The sequence below is a fragment of the Cygnus atratus genome, chromosome 12 (assembly GCF_013377495.2).
Source record: "Cygnus atratus isolate AKBS03 ecotype Queensland, Australia chromosome 12, CAtr_DNAZoo_HiC_assembly, whole genome shotgun sequence".
Classification (NCBI taxonomy): domain Eukaryota; kingdom Metazoa; phylum Chordata; class Aves; order Anseriformes; family Anatidae; genus Cygnus; species Cygnus atratus.
In genome coordinates this window covers 16,174,762-16,201,479 of record NC_066373.1, presented here as the reverse complement: position 1 = coordinate 16,201,479, position 26,718 = coordinate 16,174,762, and the positions used below count along the sequence as shown (strand labels likewise).

The 26,718-nt window shown below is 35.8% G+C and overlaps 1 protein-coding gene across 3 annotated transcripts in view; it reads left to right on the top strand.

Annotated features, from left to right (window-relative positions):
- Window positions 1-26,718, top strand: part of FTO (FTO alpha-ketoglutarate dependent dioxygenase) — a 243,350-nt gene that overhangs the window by 41,670 nt on the left and 174,962 nt on the right. Inside the window, exons 2-7 of one of the 3 annotated variants that reach the window (XM_035543278.2) lie at window positions 484-561; window positions 1,142-1,300; window positions 7,161-7,821; window positions 14,521-14,664; window positions 23,587-23,666; window positions 25,431-25,574. In XM_035543278.2, the coding sequence (XP_035399171.1) occupies window positions 7,227-7,821; window positions 14,521-14,664; window positions 23,587-23,666; window positions 25,431-25,574 (963 nt within the window). In that variant the 5' untranslated portion in view covers window positions 484-561; window positions 1,142-1,300; window positions 7,161-7,226. The remainder of the gene's footprint in view (window positions 1-483; window positions 562-1,141; window positions 1,301-7,160; window positions 7,822-14,520; window positions 14,665-23,586; window positions 23,667-25,430; window positions 25,575-26,718) is intronic. The other 2 variants (XM_035543277.2, XM_050713158.1) reach the window with 2 other exon arrangements.

Genomic DNA, 26,718 nt, shown 5'->3' with positions numbered 1-26,718 from the left:
CCCCCCATTCATACACCCATATCAGGAATCACTTTAGAATGTGTACAACATTTAGGCTCATTATTTTTAGTAAAGTATGCTATTAAGCCATTCAGTGGAATATGAGCTTTGTACCTACTGGACCCACAAACTTGAACAGAAAAAAAAAAAAAAAAGGAAAAAAAGAAGAAAGGAGAATAAAGAGTCAAAGCAGGAATAGTTCTGAAGATGGATTTTCGTCTGTGTTGTAAGGACTGATTACCTAAAAAATATAAGAGGAAAAATACTGATATGCTCTGAAACTACTTAACCTGAATTACTGTTAAGTGGAAAAGCTTCACTGATTTCACATCCATTTTTATTTATTTAAATTTCCAGAATTGAAGGTAGTAAGAGCAGTAACTGCATGTTTGTCTTTTTAATACAACTATTTTCATACTTAACTGTGTTTTTTATCTTGCTTTTTAGTCTAACTTTATGTTTTAATGTTATTCCCCAAAACAGAAGAAAAAGCTTCTTGAAGAACTTGGAGAGAGTAGACTGCCATATATGACACCAGCTGATGCTGACTTCCATCAGTTGGTAATGTATTACTTTTTAACTGTACTTGTTTTAAACTAAATTGTCTGTTTGCACAGAACAACAAATACAGCTTCCTTCTAGGAGACGCTGTGAACACTGATATGAAAAAAGTATCAACTCTTACAGTTCTTGCTTATGGCTGGTAAAGATAACATACTTTCAGATGGTGTGAAATAAGACCTCTAGCATCAGGATATTCAGGAATGAAAACTTTGTGAACCTAATTTATTTTTAGGATATTGGCCTGCCCAGATTTCAAACTCAGTCTTTAGCTTGCTTCCATGCTGGAAGCTATAGCAATATGTATTGAAAGATACTGAAATGAAAATCTGCATTACAGGAATAAATGTCGTATTTTCTATTTTCCTGAAACGTTGTAACTCATGCAACAGTGAATCACTGTTTCTTATACTTTGTTAAAATGAAGTACACGTCGCCATTCTTTTAATGTTTTTGTGACTTGTAAAGAGAATTTATTTATGGTTAGACGACGGCAAAATAAGAGAAATATTTACATAGAAATTATTATTTTTAACATAGTTCTACTTTTATACAATAAGTAACCCTTGAGGTTTTGCAGAGAAAACGAGCTGTGGAACTGGAATGCATGCCTCAAATGAAACCAAAAACAAGTGAAAATAAGCCTGGTAGCCCCATGAGAAGTAAGCCAAATGAGCGCATTGACGAGTACCATGGAATGAGTCAATGAATATTCTGTATCTGTGATGGATCTTTTCAGGTGAGCTAGAAACCATATGGCAAGGACTGCAGGTTCAATCAGATCAAATGGGAGCACAGAAAGATAAAAAGCCTAAGAAAGAAACTGTTAGTTTGAACAGATACAGCAAATGTGTTTACATGACAGACATGTCACCTGTCTTGTATTGACATATGGCCCAAAGATGTGTATAGTAGCATAAAAATGGGTCTGACGTTTCCCTTGCAAGGATGCATTTCTCTTTTTTGCAGGATGCCAAGGCCAAGAAATGTTTAGCGTATATCACACTACAGAAGAAGGAAGATGTGATTTTTCTTTGGTTGGGCACTGGATTGCAACTAAGAAGCATAAAATCAGACTGCGGTCTTGTCACAGGATTACACCTGTGATACTGAGCAATCTGTATACTTTCCTTACCTTTCCACGTTATTTGGGTTGTGAGGTGGTTAGTGAAAGCATGGTTCTCTGTATTCCTGCAGTGCTGACCAAAGTGGCAGTAAGCTCTTGATTGGGATCTTTACCAGCTGTCAGAATAATGAGAACACATTACTTGCTGTTAACCAGAAAAGCACTTCTGTGAGAGAGGGCAGGCAAAAGTGTACAAGAGCTTAATGGAATTATACTTTTTTGTTCTTTTTAAAGAAAAGTCATTCTTTTCAATCCTAAAACGATGTTCCCTTTCTGCTTTAACCTCTCAAGCAGATCATTGTTCTCTCATTCATAGTCCTGTAGTATATTCCCTTCTGTTTATTTTTTATCTGCTTTTGTCAAGAGATGCTACGCCCAGCATCTTTTACTTTATTCCACCTTTAACATCTGTGGTCTTGTGGAACTGACAGGAAAAGAGAAGACAGAGCTGAGGCTGCTCAAGTGGCATCTCATTTGCTTGGTATCAGGAATATATAAATACAGAATACAACTGGAAGAAGATAAGCAGAGAAATTGGACATGTTCATGCCTTAATAGAGTTTAGATTCATTGTGTTTGCATTATGTAGACTTATACTTGCTGTGTAGTGTTTGTGTGTATGCTAGGTACTTTGTATGTGATAAACATCACAACTTCTGCATTCTTATGGTGATTGTGAAATATTACTTTAATCACAGCCATAGATATTACAAGTTCTGTGATGCTTAAATGTACTACACACGGAGTGAGAAAAAAGTGATATACATACAGTGATAGGATGAAGTTTAATTTTATAGTCTGTCCTTCCAGGAGAGAACTTCAAGAGCCTGTCCTTTATAAAGCAGTATGCTTTGAGTGTGTTGGAACAATTAGGTAGGATGTAATTCAAAACTACTGCGTACTAACAGGCATGGAAATGTACAATCTGGATGAAACTAAATTCTGTCACAAGCAAAACTTCACTGACATCCTCTTTCAGTGGGTGTCTTGCCCGATGAAGGATTTTAGTAATGGCCCCCAAACCACCAGCTGAAACAATGTAATGTTTAAAGCTGAGTATGAGCAAGAAAGCCTGTTTAAAAAAAAGCCATTTGCAAATACGTGAAGTAGAAACTGTCATTTCATGATGTATCAGTTTGCTTATCAAGGGTCCTTATTGCTGGTTTCCAGCTCTATCATCACTTGAGTTACCCGGTAGGTTGATTCTCTGCATTGAGTACCACTGTTGCAAGTAGACGCATGGCTCTACTTGAAATAGTGTGTGTAACATTCATAAGGGAAATTCAGCATCAAATGTGCCTTTTTTGCCCTGTAGTTGCTAGTCACATAACCACTTTGTTCAGCGAACAGTGAATTGACCTTTAATACTTGCTGTCAGAGTTACAACATACAGTACATGATTCTTACCCCTTCCCCATCCCCCAAAAACAACGAGGTGTCCAGTGTGAACCCAGCGCTCACCCCGTGCTCTGATCTCTTAATGCTTTCCTTATGTTAGACGTAGCACAATGACTGGTTGGAGAGTTAAAGAAGTCCAAAGTGTTTTCATGTAATGTGTCGGAAACGTGTTTCCACTCCCTGACTTCTGAGATATCAGTGTGGTGTTTATTTAAGGTAGAATCTTCACTACAACGTGTAAAACTTAATGATAAAGTAGTTCTTAAGCATGTAATCTTAAAACAGAACCTAAAGGGAACATGCCTCTGACCTGACTGGCTGGCAGTAAAATGTGGAAGGCATTACCTCTGCAGTTCAGGAGGAAAATACAATGTTGTTACCTCTATCAAATCTTGTGTGCTTGCTTTCTAGTACGTGTTTTCAGGCACTTAGTTGCTTTACATCATAGTGTTATTTCCCTCCTTCTGTTTGTAATAATTGTTTGGAATTTCACATGTGATTCATATCAGAAACTCGGTGTATTTAATAATGTAAAAATGTGTAGTAATAATGACTTCTTAAATATGCCATAACAACCAGCTACCACATTACATATGCTAATCTGACCTGAGCACATCCTATGTACAGAATTATGTAAAGAACTACTGAGATACTCCTATAAAACTGCTAGTGCTCTTTTAATACATATTTGCATAATGAAACAACTTGTGCAGTAATAATCTTTATACATCACAGCATAAAATGTTGTTCATTGTGATTGTGAAGTACGTATGATCTCTGTCAACCTATACCCCCACATCTGACTGTAGCTTGTAGCTGTAAATACTTCAAACTTGCCGTTACTACTTTCAGTGGTTATTCTGTACGGATATTTTTCACTGTGTAGTTCAAATGCTGCAAAAACAAAGCACTGATTGAAATAAATGAGACAGTTCGTGACCTCTGAAGGAATTGTTTCAGGCTTTTGGCAATTCTTTCTCCAGTTTATGTTCAGTTCTTTTAATGAAAGCTGGGATCCAGTATTTTGTGCTCTGGATTGTAGAGGGACCTTCAAAGTAGATACCTGGAATGATTTTCAAGCTTTGGTGTTTAAAGTTAAGCATGTAAATACTGTTGTCAGAAATTATTATCTGTAGGTACTTTTATGTTAAATTAGTTTTTTTACCCTCTTTAGGAAGCTAGTTTTTGGAAGCCATAAAAATGCGTAAAGAAAGGGAGCTTCACTTTAAGAATTCACAAGCAGTGGTGGCAACATTTATAGATAAACTAAGATTTATTATGTTTGATCACTATTGCTAAAATAGGCTTCCTTTTATAGTCACCTTCTTAGTAGAACCACAATCCTATAAAACCTTCTCACGTGTTGCTGGTTAACAACATGTTGTGATGCAAAAGTCTATTTTCATGCAGAAGAAAATGTGCATACTGACTGCTTGATTTGTATTTTTTAAAGGCACCTTTTAAAATTATTTTCCTGAAAGGCAGGTGTAAGTCTGACTTGGAAGTGGGAGTACTAGATAAAGTGGTTTTGAGTTGCACCAGCAGGACCCTGCAGATGTAAGCTAATGTGATGCTTTTGTGGTCATGGGTTTAGTGTTGTTTAAAAGCATTTTGAACTTGAGCTGATCACAAAATGCGAGAGTAAAGAAGTGGCTCTCCATCTTTCTTATAAGCTCCCTTTAAGTATTGGAAGGCTGCAACTACAGTAGCAAAATTTTGGGATCAGTGTTGTGCATCTGTGTGCTCTTGCCCTGTTGCCCGGTGCTTTCAGGTTTCACCTCACCTTATTTCTGTTCCCACAACACCAGCAGTATCTTCCTTTCCTCAGGGCAGTGACCGACTTTCTGACAAAAGGAAATGAGTGTTGTGAGTGGTTCTGAGCTTCCAACGTACTAATTGACACCTGATAATTGACATATTACAGCCTTTCCCTTACTAAGGGTATTAGTCTGTGTGTTTCTTTCATCTATTAATTTTAATGAAATAAGTAGGAATGTAGTCTATTTAAGAACTTACTCTCTAGTCTTCGTCTGGTTTGACAAATGGTCTCAGCAGTTGTTCAAGATGATTTACAGGCAGCCAATAAAAGTTATGATTATGTAATACTCGCTTCCTTAGAAAGCCATATTAATAAAATCATCCAAGAATTCTTGGAGTGGGCAGCAGTATTTCGCATTCAAAGCAAGATGCTGCTGATGAGCAGCGCCATGCTTGGCTGGGAGTTGCTGCGTGCCCAGCCTGCTGAATTCTGAACTTCAGCTGACAGAGATGGCATAGTCAGAAGAGGATGGGAGGGAAGAGGATGTTACAGGTGGGGAGATGGGGGTAAAATAAGTTTGGAAACTTTTATAATTAAAAAAAGGAAGCTAATTGGCGTATGTTGAGGAATGTGAAAATAGGAAGGACCAGAATGTCAAGGAATATTTTGAAGATAATGGAATGTAGTGCAGCAGAATGGTGGCTTTTTTGACATGCTACATTCTATCATATTTTATTTACTTTTTATTAATTGCATCAGTTTTATTTTTTAAATCAGTCTTGTTTGTTCTCCCATTAGTTGACAAATAATCTATACTAAATCAACAGACCTATAAATACCTACAGCATCTTAGTTACCCTTTAAAAATATTAATGCAGTATTAATCTTTTTACTGTTTTGGAACTTTCTGAGGTTCGTGAATTAAGGGAAATCAGAGTTAACCATTAATGAAGTACTCTGACCAGGCCTTTTAAAACTTTTTAATCCAAACTGTTTAGGGCTGTTGATTAAACATTATAACTTACCAGCTACAATAGTAATGGATATGTAGTATTTTAAGAATTTCTTCCTAAATTACTTTCTTGTCTGCTGGTCACAGATTACTTCTCCTACCTTTCACTTCCTTGGCCGATTTTTCTGCAGTTCCTAGCTTTTGGTTTATGTTTAATTCTCTTGGCCTCATTTTTTCCCCTCTTTGTTTTAAAGGTACTTTTATCTTCCCTGTAAAATACCTTGTCACAGGTCTTCCGTCTTGATTTGCAAGATTGAGTAGTTCATAACTATAATAGGCATTTGGTTTGTAAGATTTTAGCCCCTGTGATAGTACATAGTACTGCTCTCAGATTTATTAAATCTGCTTGTTTAGGCTACCTAATACATGCCTACTTTACTGCTTTGGACTTGATTCATATTGGCTGATGTTCAGTTGCTGTGATCCAGCAGTAAACACTAGCAACGTAAGGCTTAAGAGTAGAGAGATGGAAAATGCCAGACTTAAGAAGGTTCCAGTAACATAATGGAATTCAGAGCAGTGTAACCCAGCCATTTGAGATTGAGACTCTTCAGCATTGCAGTGATTTAAGAGATGGCAGAATGCAGTGACGATGTTGCCATCTAGCAAGGGGCTATTAAAATATTTATTGAGGAAGAAAGTAATTCATATGGTTTTATCTGATTTTATGTCCGTTTCATATGCTTTTATCCAAGATGGTACATCAGCAATATATCTGATAGGTACCAGCAAAATGGATTTAGAGTAGGAGTGAGGCTGACCAAGTATTTCCTAACCACTGAACCTGAATAATGGAAGTATGGGAGCAGACCACAGTGTCGGTGTTGTGCTGTAAGTTACTTCCCTCCAAGTACGAACAAATTCAACCGCAAGCAAAGAATTTTGGTGGCTTTCATAATCTCTGACATCATTCCAAAATGATGTCAGCAGAAAGGCTATAGAAGTGTCATATTGCTATGAAAAGACACAAAGCTATCTATACTGCCTTATAAAGTTGATCACAAAGCTGTAGATGTCCTTTGATACATTTTGCAGTTTTAACAGAGTGGAGTTGCTTTTAGATGACACTTTATCAATGTTGTGTTGTGACATTAAATATTTGCCCTGGTGATACTCTGGTTATAGGCCGCTTTGCAATATGTTGGACTATGAATATCAAATAACAAATACTAGCATCTATTTCTTTACTGTGTTTTAGACTCATGCTTGATAGTCTGTGAACTTATCCCTGCCCGTTCTTGAATGTATGAAATACTTTGGCTCATGTGGAAAAATAATTTGTTTTTTCTTGTTTTCTCTTTCAGTGGAAGACCAAGTATTCCAAGCTAGTTTTCAGAAAATCTGATACAGTACCTGAAGAACTCCATCAGATGGTACAAGAGAGCTTTTTAACCTTGCGAAAACACGATTGTTTCTTTCAAGATCTTGTAAGGATCAAAGGAAAAGATTTTTTTACCCCAGTGTCTCGTATATTAATTGGAAACCCAGGATGCACTTACAAGTACTTGAACACAAGATTATTTACAGTTCCTTGGCCTACTGAGGGTTATGAAATAAAATATTGCAGTCCTCAAATACATGATGCTTGTAAAGCATTAATCAAACTTAATGACTACTTGCATGTTGAAGCAGTCAAGGCATTACAAGGACAAAATTTGCTTGAGTCCAAAGAAACTGAAGATACTTCTGTAATAGATAGGGAGCAAAACTTTGCTACTTCTCTTAGGGAGAAAGGGTCTGTCTCACAAGATCAAAGCAGTTGTTATGTACCAGAGGATGACTTCACAAGTCTAAATAGCAGAACATCTTATAACGTGACTTTATTAAATTATATGGATCCTCTACAAATGCTGTACTTGAAACAAGAGCCTTATTTTGGAATGGGGAACATGGCAGTGAGTTGGCACCATGATGAGAATCTGGTTGAAAGGTCAACAGTTGCTGTGTACAGTTACAGCTGTGAAGGTGAGTAATGGGAGGTAGTTTAATATGACTTGACTAGTGAAATAAATATCTTAAATCCCTGAAGTTCTTTTATGCTTCCTTGTGTGTACATACAAAACCACACCTGCTTGCTAGAGCAGGTTTGTCACTTGCATCTGAGTACATTGTGGTACTTAAGATTCCTGTTTTTAAGACCTATCTTCATTTCCCCTAACACCTTTGCAAAATATACCTGTGTTTACTGCAGCTGGCTCTATCAGTAGTTCTCTGAGTAGATTTAAAAACTGCCGTAATTGACTTCCCGATTAAGAGCCAAGAAATCAAAATCTGTCAAATATCTATTTTAGGCTAAAACAGGAACATGTCTTCTGTCCTTTAAAAATGGTTTATTACAGTTGAGGTCACTGTGTTATTAATCATATACAGATGTGTTTCTGCTTTATAATGATTTTACTACTGTCCTTTCCTTGGCAAGATCGTTCTGGGTTATTCTTGTGTAAAACTACTACTATATTTACTTGGAAACTATATACATTTTGTATCTACATGCTGTAGTGCCAGTTCATGTCTTGTGAAGGACCTGCCAACACTTCTGTAGTTTAGAAGAGTGCAAATTTTCCATTAAGAAGACACGTCTGACAGGGCTTGCAGGCTCTTACTTAAAAAACAATTTAAATGCAGTATTAGGGGGAAAAAATGTGCTTGAAGAGTCATTAAATATTTTTTAAAGTACCTTTCCTATTTTAATCTTTATTTAAAAACAGAAATAAGGATTTTTTTTTTTCCTAGCAATTCTGAACAAAGCCTTGGATGTTTTTTAATAGCTTCCGGTTTTGCAAACATAAGATTAGAATTTAGACACTTGATATGAATTTGCAAATGATCCCTTATGTATCATAGCTTACAAGTGACTTCTAGTACTTCCAAAAAATCCTTTCTTTTCTTCAAAACATGGGAAAAATTCACACTGGCTTTGGGTAGGCTTTGGCCGAAGACCATTATGTAAAAATAATAGCTTATGCTTTAATGTGCTTTCTATTGTTAGTTTTGAAATGAAGGGTTGCTTTGTTACTTAACATTCAGTAGAAATCACCGTGTGTACATTTTCGTGGACATAAAACATCAGCTTGCTTAGCAAACTGAATGAAGAAGGATTCCCTAACCAGTAGAAGTGTCACATTCTTTTCTAAGTTTTTTTTTCTTCAAGCAAAGATGTTGCTATCTTATGTCCAGTAAGTATATTTTTCAGAAGTACTGTAGATACAGAAATTTCTAGAAACATTTAAATTAGAGAACCATAAACATGACAATAATAATAGTATTTGTGAAGATTTATGGTAGCATCCTTAAACTTTTTAATTCAACATAAAACTTGCTTGTGAAGGAGAAAAAAATAGTTGAGAGAGCTATAAATTAACATACAAGTTGCTATGTTTAGTCATTACTGTGTCACTTGAGTTTGTTTCTTGGAGTTCAGCTGGTTAGACAAGTAATTACACTGTTTTAAAACCACTGCAAATTTTATGCAAGACTTGAATGACAAGGGTAGAAATGTCTTTGACGTATTTACACCAAAAATTATGTAGGCATCTATGTGTAATGAGTGTGCTTTTGCTAAGAAGTACAAGATGTTTTCCAAAATAAAAAAATAAATAAAATAAAAGGTTTTTTACTTGAAGAATTTTAAAATGATGGGAAAACTTACAAAAGAGCTTTCCAACAATTTTCTAACAGTTATTTGTCACTTAAAAATAACAAAGCAAAGCACAAAATTACCCTAATTATTGTGACTAATTTTGCAGTGATTCTGAAAGTTTTGATCATTTTTTTATTGTGTTATATGAATTAATAAAATCATAAAAAAATCTTTGGCAGGAGCTGGCAATATTAACAGCTCAGTATAGCTGGAGATGGTGTAAAAGACACCTTTTTTTGGGAGGAAAATAGTTTATGAAGTCAGATCTAAATCTGAAGGAAATTGAGCTTCACTTGGTAGCTCTTGAGCATGGCTCAAATTGGTTCCATGAACTTCGGAGGGAGTTAGTGCCACATCTGACTGAAGATTGTTTTTAAACGTTTGGAGAAGTGTATCTTGACTCCTGTTCCCATTTTCCATAAATAAGTTTGCTTTTTATGCCAGCATCTTTTATTGGTAATTTGTCCACTAACTCAGTATTGAGTTAGCATTGAATTCTCTCTTGAAGTATATACACGATGACAGAATCATTATAGAGTATATAATAAAAAGAGTAGAGATGGTTGGAAATTTTTTGGTGGAGCAGTTCTTCCTCAGAAAATGTTGATTAGATGGATTTTTAATTTTCTGGTATAAAATAAGGATTCTGTAGGGAACTCCTACATCAGGCATGTTGATTTTGTTACAGCTGGCTTGATTCTCTTCTTAGCTAGTTGTGCACTGGTTCTCTGTGGTCACTCAAGACCCTGAGGGTCTGTGGCATCTCCTTGTCTGGGGAAGCTGGGGCTTGCAAAGCTTCATGGCCGATGCTCACCTCTCCTGCCACGGAGGCAGAATCCCCAGCTCTTCACATCTGGAACAGCAGGAGCCCTGGAAGTCAAGCATTCGTACTGCACCGAGGTAGCTGTTTGATGGTTTAGAGATGCACAACTCAGTTTATATGCTTTTTTTTTTACTTCAATTTGCAGTTTTGTGTCATTTGTTATGTACTTATTTCATTAGATGGTATTAAAGCAGTTACAACTGTAATTGAAACAACTTCATTTGCTTGTTCATTTGTTTGCTGTTTGATGCCGTAGTCAAAGTTTAATGTTTGAAACTTTGATCAGTATTAATTGAAGTAGAAACTGTTTCTAATATGCTGGAGAAGAAATTTGAGAGCCAACAAAAAGATACTGGAACAAGCTGATATTCTAATTACTATCACTGTTTATTTTCTTGTTTCAAGTGTCAAGCTGTTTCATAGCAACTTCAAATGAAATGCATTTAGAACAGCAAGATGGGATAGACATTTTGCTCAGTGCTCATCTGAATAGTAATGATTTTTATTTAGAGTAAAATACATAACAGTACTAGGTTAGAAGAAGATTATCAATTGTTAAAAATAGGTTCTCATGCGAATTAAATATTCCCAATTTGTGTGTATACTGTGTGAAAGTGCCTGAGTGGTAGTCATGGTGCATAAGGCATACCTGAATACAATCTAGAATGTCTTCAATTACGCTGTCACTAGCATTATTTGCAATTAATTTACTTTAATAATATATATTACCTAAAATGAATATGCGAGTAGAATGATCAGGTCTGTAACTTGTAGATTTTGGCCAGTTTGAATTTATTTTTTGAGGGAATCACATTTTTAATGATCGAATTACTCATATAATAGTAGATGTGACCTCCCCCCCCATTTAGTAAGAATATATCATTATTCGTGTTACCTGTTGATTTCTTGAAGTTTTTGACTATCACTGATTTTCATCAAATCACCTCTCCTTCAACAAAGATGACCGAATATTCTTTGTTCTTGTTTTAGTGCTTTAAGTCGTGATATATTTGGACATAGTATTCTAGATGGAAATAGGTAAGAGCAATGTCAGCAAATATTCCCTTTTTTGTTTTTGTGAACGTTAATTGCAAGTGAGAGTTAAAATGTTAGTACAGTCTGATCTCTTATGCTATGGCTTTTCAGTAATAAGGCAGATGAAATTACTCTGGATAGAAACTCATTCTTTCCCACCAGCTACTGAAAAGCAAAGGATGGTCTGCTTTTTTCACTCACCTTGTATTTAACATCTAGAAATTGTCATGGAAGACTGTAAAAATTCCAGTGTATATATTTCATTAAACTTAGAAAATGTCCCCAAATGCTTTTACATTCTGGAAAAATTTAAATCAATCTGTAAAGTGTTGAAGTTAATAACAAAGCTGGATGTTTACAGTCCTTGTTTGTAGCAATACATTGGCATTGGTTCCATCCTGTAAGAAATGATGTCTGATTTAAAATTACATTTAGGATATAGCTTGGCAGTACAGTTTGAGTGCCAAAAACCTCTAAATTTTTGTGCCAAATAGCAAAGTAGCCTTTTGAGGCTACTTCTACTTTCTTTGCTGTGCAACAATAGCCAAACTAGATCCAGGAAAAAAAATTTCATGTTGTTCCGTACCTAACCATGACCTGAACCTGATAAGATCAGGTCTTAGAGCTGCAACATCTCTGGAATTTGAGCTGTCTAGTTAAGGCATGGCATTGTGGCCAATTCCCTACAGCTACGTCCTCCTTCATGGCTCTATCCTTAATTACAGGTATGAGCTATTACATTGTGGCAAGCTTGTTACCTAGTTATACTATTCCATTTGGGATGCAGGCACCAGAGTTTCTTGCAGGCCAAATTCTATAACTTTACTGAACAGAGTTCAAATTTGCAGATAGTTTTATTGTATTCCCATTAAGTGCTGCTACATTGGACCATTTCCATGTAGTCTACTCCAAGATAAATACATGTTCTTAAGGTGCTGTGTATGAAGTCCACATGATTTACTCTCAAGTGCCTAAGGTTTAGATGCATTGAAATGTTTTCACTTAAACGTGAGCTGTTATTATCTTAACATATACAACATTCAGTCATACTTGGTGTGACATACAGAATTTTAGAATAACTTCTTGTTAGGTAAATTTTGTCAGTGCCACCCAGAGATATACCACAAATGCTAAGGTGTTTTTCCCCCTTCTTGCTTCTGGAAGAGCTTGTATTTAAAAGCTAGTGTCAGCTTACTTCCATTTGTTACCAAAATAACACGGTAGGAGCAATCTGTTTCAATTGCTGCTGATAATTATAAGGTGCCATAATTGAGAATATGGAGAAAAGTAGTCTGAGCTACATTTGAACTCTGTACTTGAGCAATAAAAAATTTATCAAACTGCAAAAAATAAGTCATTTTAATGAGCACATTCCAAAGGTGCTGGATTTATGAGGAGACCCCAGGAAACTTTGATTGAAATTGCTGTCTCTGATTGTAGTTCTATATTTTATTGGTGCCATATTGTGAACAGTGCTGCTGCCAAAGTGAATGGGAAAGCAGCATAACAGAGAGAGTTAACCCAGAAAGGTTACCTCTTTTTATAATATCCATGATGTATTGCATTAAAAATGCCTTGAAAGCCATCCTATTTGCAGTTTTCAGAAAGCATTTTTTCTTAAATTAAGTTACGATTTATCTGAGCGGGGCAGAAAATATGAAAGCCCCTCAAAGACTTTAATATTGATTTTTTGGAGTGTTTGCTCGCTCTTGTTTTCTCATTTGTGTGTTCCTTGACAGAAAGGCCTAGAGCTGCTTCTGAGCCAGAGCTTCAGCGGGATGAGAGCAGCAGCAGCAGGGGGGGTATGGGCGATGAATGTACAGTAGGACCTTTAACTAAGGACTGTAGATTAGCTTTTTAAAATAGAGCAGATTGCCTACAATCAGGAAACAGAGAACCAATATTTAATTGACATAGGAAGTTAAGACACTTTTTCATTATTAAAGGCTGTCCCCAACAAACGTTGCAGTGACCACGTGAGATGAATGACTTGAATATTTTGGAATTGAGTTCAAGGTCAATTTTATGTGCGTGTATTATTATAGGAAGAATACACATCTTTATTTTGGTATTTTGTTCTAGATTAAGCACATATAAAAATTATTACACAAAAGCACATTTGGAATGGACAGCAACATGGGGGCAGACTATTCCTAATGTATATGCAATTATTGTGCATGCTACTTTGGGACACAGACTATTACTAACATACACGCAATTATTATGCATGCTACTTTGTTGATGATTTCTAACAGTTGACTGCTGTTCTGTGCCAATTGCTTATTAAAACTTCATCCTTTCTCTGTCAAAATGCTCTGTTACATGAGCCATAAAACTGTTATTCCATAGCTCCCAAATACCTTGTTATAAATGTTGACTGTATCTTTCAATTTATACTGCGGTGAAGTAAGCTTATGAAAATAGTTCAGAGGGATTAAGCTCTAAATACTATTTTTATGCAGTGGATTACTTTTTCCCCAAGCTCTACACATTCTTGTTGCTTAATGGTAAGGAAAGTGTTGTGACAAATGCATTGAAGCTTCATTGGCTCTTCCACATGTTATCTATCATGTTTGACTAATAATTTTGAGAAAAGAATGATAGATACGATTCCCAGGTTCTTTCCTGTACCTGGTTGTCTAGATAGGGTTTTGTGCACATTTTTCACCTTTCTTTGCCTCAGTTTGATTCGGTGAAATTGCAACTGTTAACAAATTCAATTGTTTAAGATGCTTTTGCAGTTTGACTTGAAATTATTTTTAGAAGTTATCTATTTTTACATCAGTGTTCTGGCTTTTTAAATTTTTTTCCTTGCTTGTACTTCTTGTAATGTTGTAGAAGTGGGCACAAACTACAACTCTCATTATGGGTACTTGAGAATGTCAGAAAAACTTGAGTCTGTTATGAACTTTGATTTGCCTTTTCTTTGTAGTTAACATGAGTTTTCATCTTAGTAATTGCAAGGAATTCTTGATCTTATATGGCATTTTTATACCTATGGTGTACTTTTGACTTGGGGAGTTGTTGATTATACAAGGTGGATATTTGAGAAAAGTTAAGACTGTACCAATGTGGGATATAATTAAGTTTTTATTGTTAGACCAGATAATGTATTTTATGGTACTCGTCTTATTTCTTCATGGTGTTTTCCCCTTTACCTTTAAAGGTTCACCTGTTGAAGAAACTTATGATCAGAAACTGGAGGGAAGAGACCCAGCTGTTTGGCACGTAGGCTTGAAGGTAGCATGGGACATAGAGACACCTGGATTAGCAGTACCACTTCGCCAAGGAGACTTCTACTTGATGCTTGGTAATTTTCAAGGGGCTAGGAAATTGAATGTTCTATTGAAAACACAAACTGATACTTGAATGTAAACTTTCACACTTTCAGTTAGGACTTGTTTTAGCAAGACAGAGGGTCTGGCTTGAGAATATAGTAAATTCTTCCTGCCCTGCCCAATTCCATTGTAATTTGGGGATTTTTTTTTCTTACAATTTTTCTTTTGCTTCAGACAGGAAAAAAAAATATCTGTTGAACCAGCAATTCCAACTGTACAGGCCAGACTGCAGAACATAAGTAGAGTTTTCCCAGATCTTGTGAGAAATGGAGCTCTCCCCGATCCTTTTATTTGTAGATGACGATTCCTTTATTAATGCAGTCTTACTAAGTTACTGTGAACATCTATATCTGTATTGAACAAATTGGAACTATGTTGGAAAAAAAAAAAACTTCCTGTTTTTGAATTGGATTATGGATTGGCTACATATGATGTAAACTATGACTTTTTAAATTGTTTTAAATTGTTTAAATTGTTTTATGACTTTTTTAAATTGTTTGGCTCCATGATTCTCGAGGTAGCCGTTACACTAATTTGTGGATGTTTTATTGGTCACCATTTTTAGACAAGACATGACACTTTTCTCATTCCGCTACACTTCTCAATGTGTATATTCAAACATACCATTTCCCAGTAATGGGATTATACTAAGATTGTAATGAACAAAGCTGTCATACTCCAAGAGTGAGTCTGTCTCATGTGCAGTGGATTTAAAAAAGAAATAAGAAAAAATAATAATAAAAAAAAAACAACTATTAAACAGCTTGTTTACTTGAAGCTGAGCTCACGCACAGGTTTTCAATCAAAAAAGTCGAGGCAAGGACTGTGCTTAAGGCTTGTTGACACAAACTATTTTTTTCTTTTGGCTTGTGTTTTTCTTAGCTATGTGTTTTAGCAAATTTAATTATAAATCGCACAACCAAAAAATAAAAACAACCTTTCTGACATTGTTGAGTTTGCCTGTCAAGCCAAATCACTAAACAGATACCTTTGAAGGGTGAGAATACTTTCAGTGTTCCGTTTGTGCCTTAGAAGGTAGATACTACGACACTTCCTTAGGTTGACCTGTCCCACTGCCAACTTCTTGGGCTGAACAGTCTTTTTCGCCTACCTTCTGGCCTCCCAGTAAATATGAACGCGTTTTAGTTAATATATGCAATATGTTTGTGGGCAATTTAAAAAGTGTGTGTAGGTAGGTAGGCTGCCTGTGCTCTTATGTATGTTCAGACACGAACAAAGTGTGTTAGATATGAGATCTTATGCCATGGTTGTGTACATTGGCCTCCCTTTTTTTGTATGTGGGATAACATAGAGTGGCAGCCTGGAGGGGAGACAGACGTTTCTTAGATAGAAGTGAAGCTGAGGTGGCAGCTAAACATTCCTAGAAAGGCAGTTATTAATCCATTTTTGTGTAATACTGGTATAAGGATCAAGTAAGGCTTTCATCTCATCCTTACTGACTGGAAAGTTTGTGCATAATCAGCTTTGCTGGGCAGCAGATTCAGAAGGCAAGTAAGAAAACAAGGGGACTGACCACTATTTTTATTGCAAAATACTGTAAATTATAGTAGTTACCAAATTATAAGGACATTTCTTATTCTCCAGTGAAATTTATATACTGTAACTAAAGTATTGGGAATGCTATATGAAGGGAGGGTCAGAAAGTAAGTTTGTTTAACAGAAAACATCATGATCATGTTTAGATGGAAACAAGGATGTATTCAACATTCTTTTGAAGATGATGTGTAAATCACTTTCTTATTAATACTTCATAGAGAGCTATAGTTTGAGCTCTGTAGACCAGGTGTTTGATAATCTCTCTTGCATTTCCATAGCCTTTATTTTTTCTCAATTGTTAAAAAAAAAAAAAAAGTGTTTTTAATTGGCAGCAGTCTGAGACTATTCTAAAACTAGCAACAGTGTACATTGGAACTGTCTTTATCATTTTCTATTACTGGAAGTGAAAGACAGTATAGATGGACATATACGGTTGTAGCGTATTTTTTACTGTTCAGGTTTTGTAAACTGACTTTAATGGGAGACATTTTGAGGATGTCCTCTAACAAATGAAATATAAAAACTTCTTATAAGATGTAACTTGACAGTAGGGAACATAATTGTAGATTAATTTAGCTTGTCCCATTAAACGTTCGTCTAATCCAGAATCTCATTTCAGTAAGCCTAATCATTTTGCTAGCATTACATTAAAAACAGTGGACACAGTATGCCAAGTATCTAGAAAATACAACATTAGAACAAGAGTATTGCACCACTGAATATTAGCTGGTAGTAGCTGTTGATGTAGATGGTATGGTTGGTAGGACTCTTTCTCTGACTATCTTTTGACGCATCCAGTTGGAGCAACTAACATGCAAACAATGCAATTTTCAGTTTTCAAATTTCTCAGTTTCAGAAATGGTATAGTGCTTACCGCTTTATATAAATATTGTGAAATACTGAAGTGGCAAATTCAGTATGCTGTTTGTAATTGAAGTCCATTCAATAATTCCTGTAAATAATACATATCGTACCAATCAAATGTATGAAAACATGGTAACTTGTTATTTCTTTGAGAAGTGTGCGAATACATAAACTTGTAAATCCTGATCTGAGTATATCAAAGTACCAAAAAGGGAATTTAAATTTGTTTTTAGTATTTCTGTTAGATATTTAGTACTGCTCATGTTCCTTTCTTCATTGACTCTGTAAAATGTTTTTTGTTTGTATAGGTGGAATTTTAGTAAAATGCAATCTTTTAAGATTTACACCTTCATTCTCAGCACTCCTCTTCAGACAAAATAAGCCATAATTTTTTTGCATGTTGGTACTAAACATGATGTGATCAAATCATCCATTTCAAGATGAGTTATTACAAGAACACTGATGGATTTTGTTTCAACTAAATGAAACAAAGTATGTAATTATTCTGTAAGATGGACTTTTTTGAGGCTTGCTTTTCCTAACATGAAGAAAAAAGATTTGTTGGAAGACTGTAGATCTGCTGCCTAAAAACCTCAAATCTGAACTTTATATCACTCATGAAACGGAAACACTTTAGCCCAATTTAGAATAATATATTGGTCTGCAGAGGAAGTGCATACTGAACCCTGCTGTCTCAAGTACACAGTCAAGGGGTGTCTAATATGAAACGTGTTGGGTGCATGCAATAAATCCAAAACGCGTGGAGGTGAGCAAAGGGCCCCATCTGCTCTGCCCTAGAGCATGCTTAACTAGGGTTGTCATGGTCTTACTATTAAATTGGAATCTTTCCCCTAATCTTTGAGTTAGACATGACCAGATTTGCAAGCAGATTTACAATTTTCACTAATTTTCCTACCATGACTTCAAAACATACTTAACAAAAATACACTCTGGACTTTTTCAAAGGAAGATGATTTACTTTTCTGCAGCTGTTTCCCATAGATCAAGCTCTTGCTTGAAGGTTAGGGTTTTAAAACAGCATGAAGATGAACTTGGAATCTTATACCCTCCTCTACCCTCCAGCAAATTATAGTTCAAGAAGCATCAAAAAATTATTTTCATAACCATCCAGGAGTTGGGTGCACACATTGCAGAGGTTGGCTTGTGGTTAAAGATAAGTATTTAATGGAAACACTTCCACATGTATATAGTGGCTCATTAAACTATTTCTAGATATTTAATCTGCTTCTATTTCCACAAACTAACTTTTGAACCCTTTTTGCTCTCTAGCATCTTGAATGTGTTGTAGTTTTTTAACCCCATGTTTTTCTTGACTCTACATTTAATCCAAATGCTATATTCCTTGATTAATAAGACTTCGAACACCAGAAACTTACTTGTTGTTACCAAACTTTGATCACAAAGTTTGGCAAATTTCAGACATCTTTATTTAGTTGTGTCTTTTAATTCACGTGGTGTTTTGTTTGTGCATACTTTTCTTGTTTAAAAACTAAAAATATTTCTTAATCAGGGCCAGATCATCTCTCTAGCTTTCTGATATGAAAGCTGTACAAGACACACTCCATTGACCTGTAATTTCTAGGGGAAGGAGACATAACCTTCCTCGTGCTTTCTGCTGCCATTCTCACGGTAAAATTAGTTTGACTTGATTTTCTGTTGTTGAAGCATTACTCGGAGATGTGTGAAAGAAGAGCTGGTTTCTATCACTTCCTGTCAATCTCTGTAACCATCGCATTATGTTGGAGAGTACCATGTGATTTGTGAAGCATGTGCAGACCTGCGTGTATTAAAACCGTTTAATTAATTAATGTTCCTTGTAAAATGGTCAGATAAGTTTGATAAAATGGCACACATGTAACCTTCCCCTCCTGGTAGTTACTGCTGTTCTTAAGTATTTTAGCATAGACGTGCAAGCCCTCAGCCAACCTTCAGTAGTGATGTATGTAGGCAGACAAAAATAGAATTGAATAGAATTAGAAATTAAAGAAAAATATTGTAGTGCTTTTGGAAATCAGACTGTAATATGGTTTAAAGTATGTTTATGGTCATTAAAATAAATTGCACAAGTCCTTTTCACTTGTAGGTATTTGGGACGTAGAATATCAAAGCTTTTGCCAGTGCTTTAAGCCCCACTGTACATTTTACCTGCTTCATGAAATACAAGATAACTGTCTAAATAAAAAGTTCAGGAAGAACACTTCTAAGAAGATAGAAAAGACAGCATAGCCCCATGTTGCTAATCCTGAGAGCATTTTTGGAAATTGTGGTTTGTCTTCCTGGGAAGTGCTTCACCTGGAAGTAACTACAATTGTAGCCTTTAGTCCATGCTTCTTTCAGTAAGGATTAGATAAGGATTGATTTCCTTTCTTTCTACCTTGCATTTGTTATATCTTAATACAGTGACATGGTATATAGTCATTGTTTCTTGGACTGCGTTGGCTCATCACCACACTGATGCTCTTCCAGTTCAGTAGAATTAGTTGAGTACGCATACATCTGTTATATGTACATAGATATATGGGAATTTATGTCCATACATAATACATATATCCAGTAATCTGTTCTTTTGACAGAGGTTCTACAAGCAGAGGGCTCTATGTTCATATTGCCTAGAGATTACTGAACTATGATTCTTATTTGGAAAAGGAACCCATCACATCTATCACAAGGCGGCAACAGAAGAATTGAAATGTGGTGTTTGATTGGATCATCATGCTATATGATAGTGTACTGTTGTAGTGTGTCCCTGTTATGCAACATGAGATTAATAGCAAATTCTTAACCTGAAAAATCGTAGTGAAAACACTGTCTTACAAACTTGAAACCTAGAAAGCCTAAAAAAAGAAAAAAGCCTAGAAAACCTAAAAAATCCTGTCTGAGGGAAACTTTGGCCGAGTAGAAAGCATACCATGAGCTGTGGATGGGGCAGGGGCTGAGAAGAGCATGGTCAGGAGGACGGGCAATAGCTTCAAGCAGTGGAGGGGACCGTGCTGAGATTCGGGCGTAGCGAGGGATGTCTTTGTGAAAAGAACAGGAGGGCAGAAGGCAGTACAGGGGAAGGACAAAGATCTATGGCATGAGCTTGCCCCCACAATCTAAAATGGGACCTGCAGCACCCAAATTCCAAAACGTGTCTGCTGTTTCTAAACAGAAAATCACCAGGCATCTTGTCTGATAGGGGGACCCACTCAAAGAAAAATAGTCTGCATCTGATGAAAGAAGGATGGTCAGGTGTTAAAACATCACTGTCACTTTCAGGAGTCTTCAGCCTGCTTCTCACATGGAATTTCCATGCAAACTTTAGCAGGTCCTTTATCCTCACTTGGCCTTTAGTTTTTTCTGTGCCAGTTACCAACTTCACAGAAGTCTTGCATGGATAAATATATTCAAATCCCAAGTACCTTAGATAATATTTTTTTCTGCAGGTGTGAAGAATAAGAATTTGTAATAAATAAAAATTCAGTTTTCTCTGTTTTACAGAAGGTGTGTTACCTGAAATTTCTGTCGCTGGTGATTCTGGGAAAAGGAATTGTGTGCATTTGCAAATAATCAGATCATCTGCTGAACAGTCTTACGACTTCTTAGTACTTCATCTGTAAAGGCAAAATCCTTTTGCTTATGACCTCCGAATTATTTAACCAGACTTCAAGTTGATAACTTTGTTTTTCAAGGTAGTTTTGGCCACCTGTGCACAATCATATGTGTGATTAATTTCTTTCAATAAATCTTGCCCAGACTTGGCTCAGCTAGTAGTCCTATAATGGGATCTGGCCCTAGAGTGGCTGATGATTCATTGGGAAGTGGCAGGCAGAAAGTACTAGAAATAAAAGAACAAAATCCATTTAAAAGAAATACAAGTTTTGCCTTCTACACATATGCTGGAAGTGATCTCTTTGTTTCTTAAATACTCCAGTTCAGACAGAAAACTGAAGTTATTTTTTCTGCCACTTGAACACCAAGTTTGCTACCAAGTTCTGTTCCTTTGAATGCAAACAAGCTTTTTAGAATATTATCAGCAGGTTGGGGAAAGTGAAGTAGACATTATACTGGCTGAAATGCAAGTACGCATCCACGTTAGCCTAGTGACTAGTGGCACCATGGCATCCTGTTAGTGCAGGTAATAGCAGTTGCTTTCATCGCCTCTGCTTTGATTCGGAAAATTCTCTTTGGTTATTGTAGCACTTGAGAATGTTAGAATGATTGTCTTCTACAATTACTATTTTAAAGTCGGGTAATTTGTGATGTTTTAAAATTTGTAAACATATGAAAAGCCTGTGATACGCTTTAGGACAACTGTTTGTGCTAATGACAGTGTTTTCCGTAGACGTGGGAAAGTTTTGGCAGGAAAGCAAACATTTTAGCAGAAAACTGTAGTCCAGATTTAAAAATATCGTAGTAATAGTCCTAAAAATGGTTGAAGGAGAAGGGATTGTGTTGATAGTTCTTGAAACTCTACCAAATACATTGTAACGTTGGTGTTGATTGTGATTTCAAATTAACAAGTCACTTCTTGTGTGCTACATACAGTTCATATAAGTTCTGTTTTCCTAATAGGTATTGAAATGAAATCTCCATTTCACAGTCCACCTGAATTTGTAGCAGGTAAGAGCCCAGTGTTTTAAGGCAGAACAATGCCATGCTGGCTCTTATTTAGGACCACAAATTCAGGAGAACTGTATGACAAATAATTTGCCCGCGTGAAGTTTTTCAGAGCAGGACTGATGCATATATTCCTAAATTTATGTAACTGTAGAGGCTGCATTTTGTTTTTTCTGAACCTCACCAATCAGCACCTAGTCATGTAAGTGTTATCTCTGTGTACTGTATTTTACTTAAAACTGTGAGGGAGTTGTGGTACTTCTGACATGGGTGTCCAAGGAAACAGTTTTGGTTTGGCTCTCAAATCTGAATAAAAGCTTTTGCTGCTGAACAGGCAATGGCCAATATAACAAGAAGTGCTTTTTCTATTCAGTTAATATATTAAAAAAAAAAAAAGGAAAATCTTTACAGTAATCGGTTAAGATCTAGAACATTTATTTTTTCAAATATCCTTTGAGACACACAGGCTATGAAACTTCAACTATTTTTGTGCAATTAGTCTTAGATGAATTATAAACTTTTAAATTAAAATGGCAGGCTTGTTTTTGTAAGTCATAATCGATTAGGGACAACTGGAAGCAATTTCAAGGGGGGGGGCTGCTCTACAATGAAAGATTTGCCAAGGGTTTGAATGAAGGTGCAAATCAAAATGTAACATTTTTGATGCTATTTGATACATAAAACACACCAAAATGAATGGGCACTGAATGAAGTGGTGGAAGTGTTTAAGTTAATTTTATGTCATAGTTCTTCTTGAAAGTGATTGCGATATTTAAATGTTGCCCTGTCCAGAGATAATACTGTTCTGTGGCCCTTGCAAAATTTGGCTCTATGTAATTTTGGTCTTAAATGCCTACATAAGAAATTGCTCTTTCCTATTCGGCTTTTGGTAGGTTTTTCCTTGTTTTGGAGCCCTTTTCAAGCTTTTCAACTTCACATATCTCCAAACGTCATTTGAAAAGAAAATAAGCCTCCCATCTAAATGTTCTTAGTGGGAATTCAGTCGCTGTTTGTAACGCTTGTGTGCCTATTCTTCATGTAAACGTCTCGTTTTTTTTCCAAGGTGATGTTATCTGCTGTCTTGGGTGTGCACTTTGTTAATAATTGCTTATAACATTCACAGAAAGAAGACGTTGTTCTTACAACTGGGGCGAATTGAGTCATTCTTCTGAATTCTTTAGGCTTTTATCATTTTGAATTTTCAGGCTTGTTAGAAGGTAAAGAAAAAGTTTCAGAGCATATCGGTTTTCAGTAATAAAGAGAATATCATTAAGCCTTACACACTGTTCTTTTCAGTCTGGTGGACTGTCATTATGGTCAGAAGAACCTTTTCAAAAATGAGCAGGAATTCAGGGGTCAGGTTTCAGGTATGCAAATATTGATGTTTTAAAGAGAAATTGTATTTGTATGATGGAAGGATGAAGCTTGTTAACTTCTCATCATGCTGTATTAAAATGGCCAAAGATAAACTCCCTGAAAGAATAAATACTGATGAGGGTATAAACTCCAAGTTAACTAGGATCCTGCAGCTTTCTATTTTAGTTCTTTTCTGATAATGTCTGTGTTTGGTTTTGCTTGCTAACTCTTTTCTATACGGTTTTACTTAGTCTCTGCTAACTTATGTAAGAACAACCCAGGAGTTACCTTACAGCACATCTTGACAAATTTTCCTGAATGTCTCGTTGAGTTTGAGAGGACAGCATAATTTTAACACTAAAATCGTTTGAATTTAAAGCGCTTTATGAACAGCATTCAGTGTAACACGGAATGTTGCTACTGGATTTAAACTGAACTTTTCCAGAGGAATGTATAACTTTTTTTGCCTTACTTAAGGTTTCCTAATTTTTCTCTAGATGATCTCAATACGACACATCAGCACTGTGTTCTGGCTGGCTTTTCACCTCGATTCAGCTCCACTCACAGAGTGGCAGAAGTAAGTATAAATGTGGGTAACTCTTTAGTCATTTGTAAAGCTAATATTCTGATACCGTAAATGTAGCATCGTGTTGTCTTGCCCAGAACTGTGTTTGCAGTTATGCTCATGTTTCAGGCTATTTGTTTATTATTGGACTGAGGTATGGTTGCTTCTACATCAGTAATTTACCTGAACTCACAGTCACATGTGTAAGATATGATTTAGGAATGTGCTCTACCACATCTCTTGGATTGCTAAAGTGTAGAGACAGCTGCATTTTTAACTGAAATTAGTTTTTTTTTTTTTTTTTTGATATGTTCATCTCCCAGTCCTAGAGGAAAAGGCAATATTAATGATGAGAGAAAAATACTCGAGGCACATGTCAGCAGTGCCCACTGGCTAAAATGGCCTTTAGGAGGTCAGAAAAACTAAGATGAGTCATGAGTATGCTTTAAATGGGATCTTTCTGTGCATCCAGGGATGGAAGAACTAGAAAACTGATACAGAGCTCCTTCACTGAGTCATTCTGGGATAACCAGATTTCAACTTGACACACTCAAGTGTTAAGATGCTTTTATTTACTAGACTTCTATTCTTTATTCTTGTCCATGGCTTTATCATTAGTTTTATGTAGTATTTGAATGGGAAAGCATATAGGAACATAAAAATAGACTGTAGCGTAAGAAGATATTTTTAAAAAATTATGGCTTTCTTTTTTCAGCAAGGCAAAAAATACCACTACTGAAGCAAGAGAAATACATGTGAATGTATACTTCCTGTCCTCCTAGTTGGTGCAATAATGGAAGTGAAGCAATAGCACCAGACATGGACACAAACATACATTGTAGTTGTAGTGAAAAAAAAAAAAAAATCCACTATTTGCCAAACAAAACTATACTCTGCTCACTCAAACTGGACTTTGGCATAAAGCAATATTACACTGTGCATTTTAAAAACCAATGGTTCTGTATTTTACTTCTTTTTTACTTTGAGTCCTCTGACCTACTGCTCCTGTCTCTGTGTTACTCTTGCAGGAAAATACACATTTATTTTCACTGTGAAAAACTTCTCTATTAAGCGATTATGCTTTGTTTTGGTAAACTGTTGTGACCTCAACCTGTATAGTATGAAAATATTTGTTTAAAAAGAATATGAGACCGGTGAGGTCCTTATTGAAGATGATTCCCAGGAATCTAACTGAAGGTACAGATAATTAATTGAAAATAATTAGAAGATGTAGTTATCTTCCTTTTTTTTAATTTTTTTTTTTACATATTTCCTTGTAATTTTTGAAAGAAACTCAATGAAAACAAAACAAAAGCAACAGAAGTGCAGATCTGTTTTGTTCATATTATCTACACCTTCTAAGCAAACAGCACTCTTGAGTGGATATGGGATTCCATTTAAGTGTTACTGGGAGCCTACAACTACATATAACTATGCATATACAACTGATTATTAAATATCCTCAAAAACTGCCAGGAAGCAATGGAAAGTATGGCTGTAATTGTAAAGTAAATTTAAAAGTAATCCTGTTCTTTCTCCTTCCAAATTATGGTTTACTTACTTGTTATGTTTGATGGATTAGACTTTTGCATAATCTACACAAACAGCTACATAAACAAACCAGAAGACATTAAGATTTTGTGTAAAAGATCATAAAATAAAGTTACAGAATTACATCCTTTCTGCTCCTTTGATTATTTCAGAAGCAAGTAGTGTATTTGAGAAATATGTATGCTTTGATGCAACTAAGTATCCATTTTTATTATATCTTTATAGTGTTCAAGAGGAACATTGGAATACATATTTGGACAATGTGAACTGGCGCTCCAGAATTTACAAACTGATTCTAATTCAAGGGCTTTATCTTTGAAATCACTGGAAACTGCAGTTGTAAAACAAGTGGAAGAAATACATAATGAGGTGAGATCATCTGCACTGAAAGTACTGCAGCTGGATTCTGACAGGTGCAGTCTGGTGGTGTGTGTTCAGCAGCTCACAAGGCATTGCACTGTATAAGTTTAAGTGTTTTTTATTCCCTATTTACTTGTTTATAGTGATTGGGATAAACTCAGATCTGATCATTGCATTCCCATGAAGTTTGCATTTTTTCTTTCCCAAGATCCCTCCTGGGAGAGGCAGAGTAGTTTCAGTAACATCGGTTTCATTGTGCCAAATCTGCCAAATCACAGGGTGGTGGACAAACCAAACTACTCTAGTCCTCCTCAAACAAGAGGGGGGAAAATGGAAGGAAAGCACACACAAAATTTTTCAGTTGTTTGTCAGGTGTTAAGATAGTTTCCAGTCTTTTTCCAGAATGCCAGGTGTGAGACAATTGCGAATATCTTCTTAAAAGCATATTATGAAGAAAATGTAGTGTAAATAATCCTGAAGAACATACTTCATTCAGCAGATTGTTCTGCGCTATAAAATATGCAGTTGTAACAATGCACTTACATAGAATTTCACTGAAGCTGGCACAGTGCTTTATCACTTTATCACAGTAAAGTGACATTGTTTAGCTGCTCTGGAAAGTTGCCTTTCTACCTGAAAAAAAAAAAGCTTTCAGCTGTACCTAACAAAAGTGATGATGACCATCTCTCTTTAAAAACAACTATAGTAAGCAGCTGATAAAAATTTCTGAACCACGTTTTGCTTAAATATAAGTCACAGCATTTGTATACTCACACATTTCGAAGGAACTAATCTGTATTGCTACTAAGACAAGTACAATCAGCATTATATTGGAACATTTGTAGTACCAAAGTAATTTACACTCAAATTAGAATTTTTCTGCGTGTTTTAAATTGCTATCTGCTGAGGAATATAATATTTTGTGTTGCTAGAAAACTTCACAGAACACATTTTTATTTGTATATGGTAAAAAATAATGGTAAAAAAAAATATGGTATTTGTATATTTGTATATGGTAAAAATGAGTATCGTGATGGCAAAAGCTTTGCCCCCTTGACTTCCAGCAAGACAGCTCCTAGAGCAATTTAAAGAAGTCTGATACATGCAGGGCTTTACAAAACATTAATCAGGCTCAGTCCATAAAACTATACAC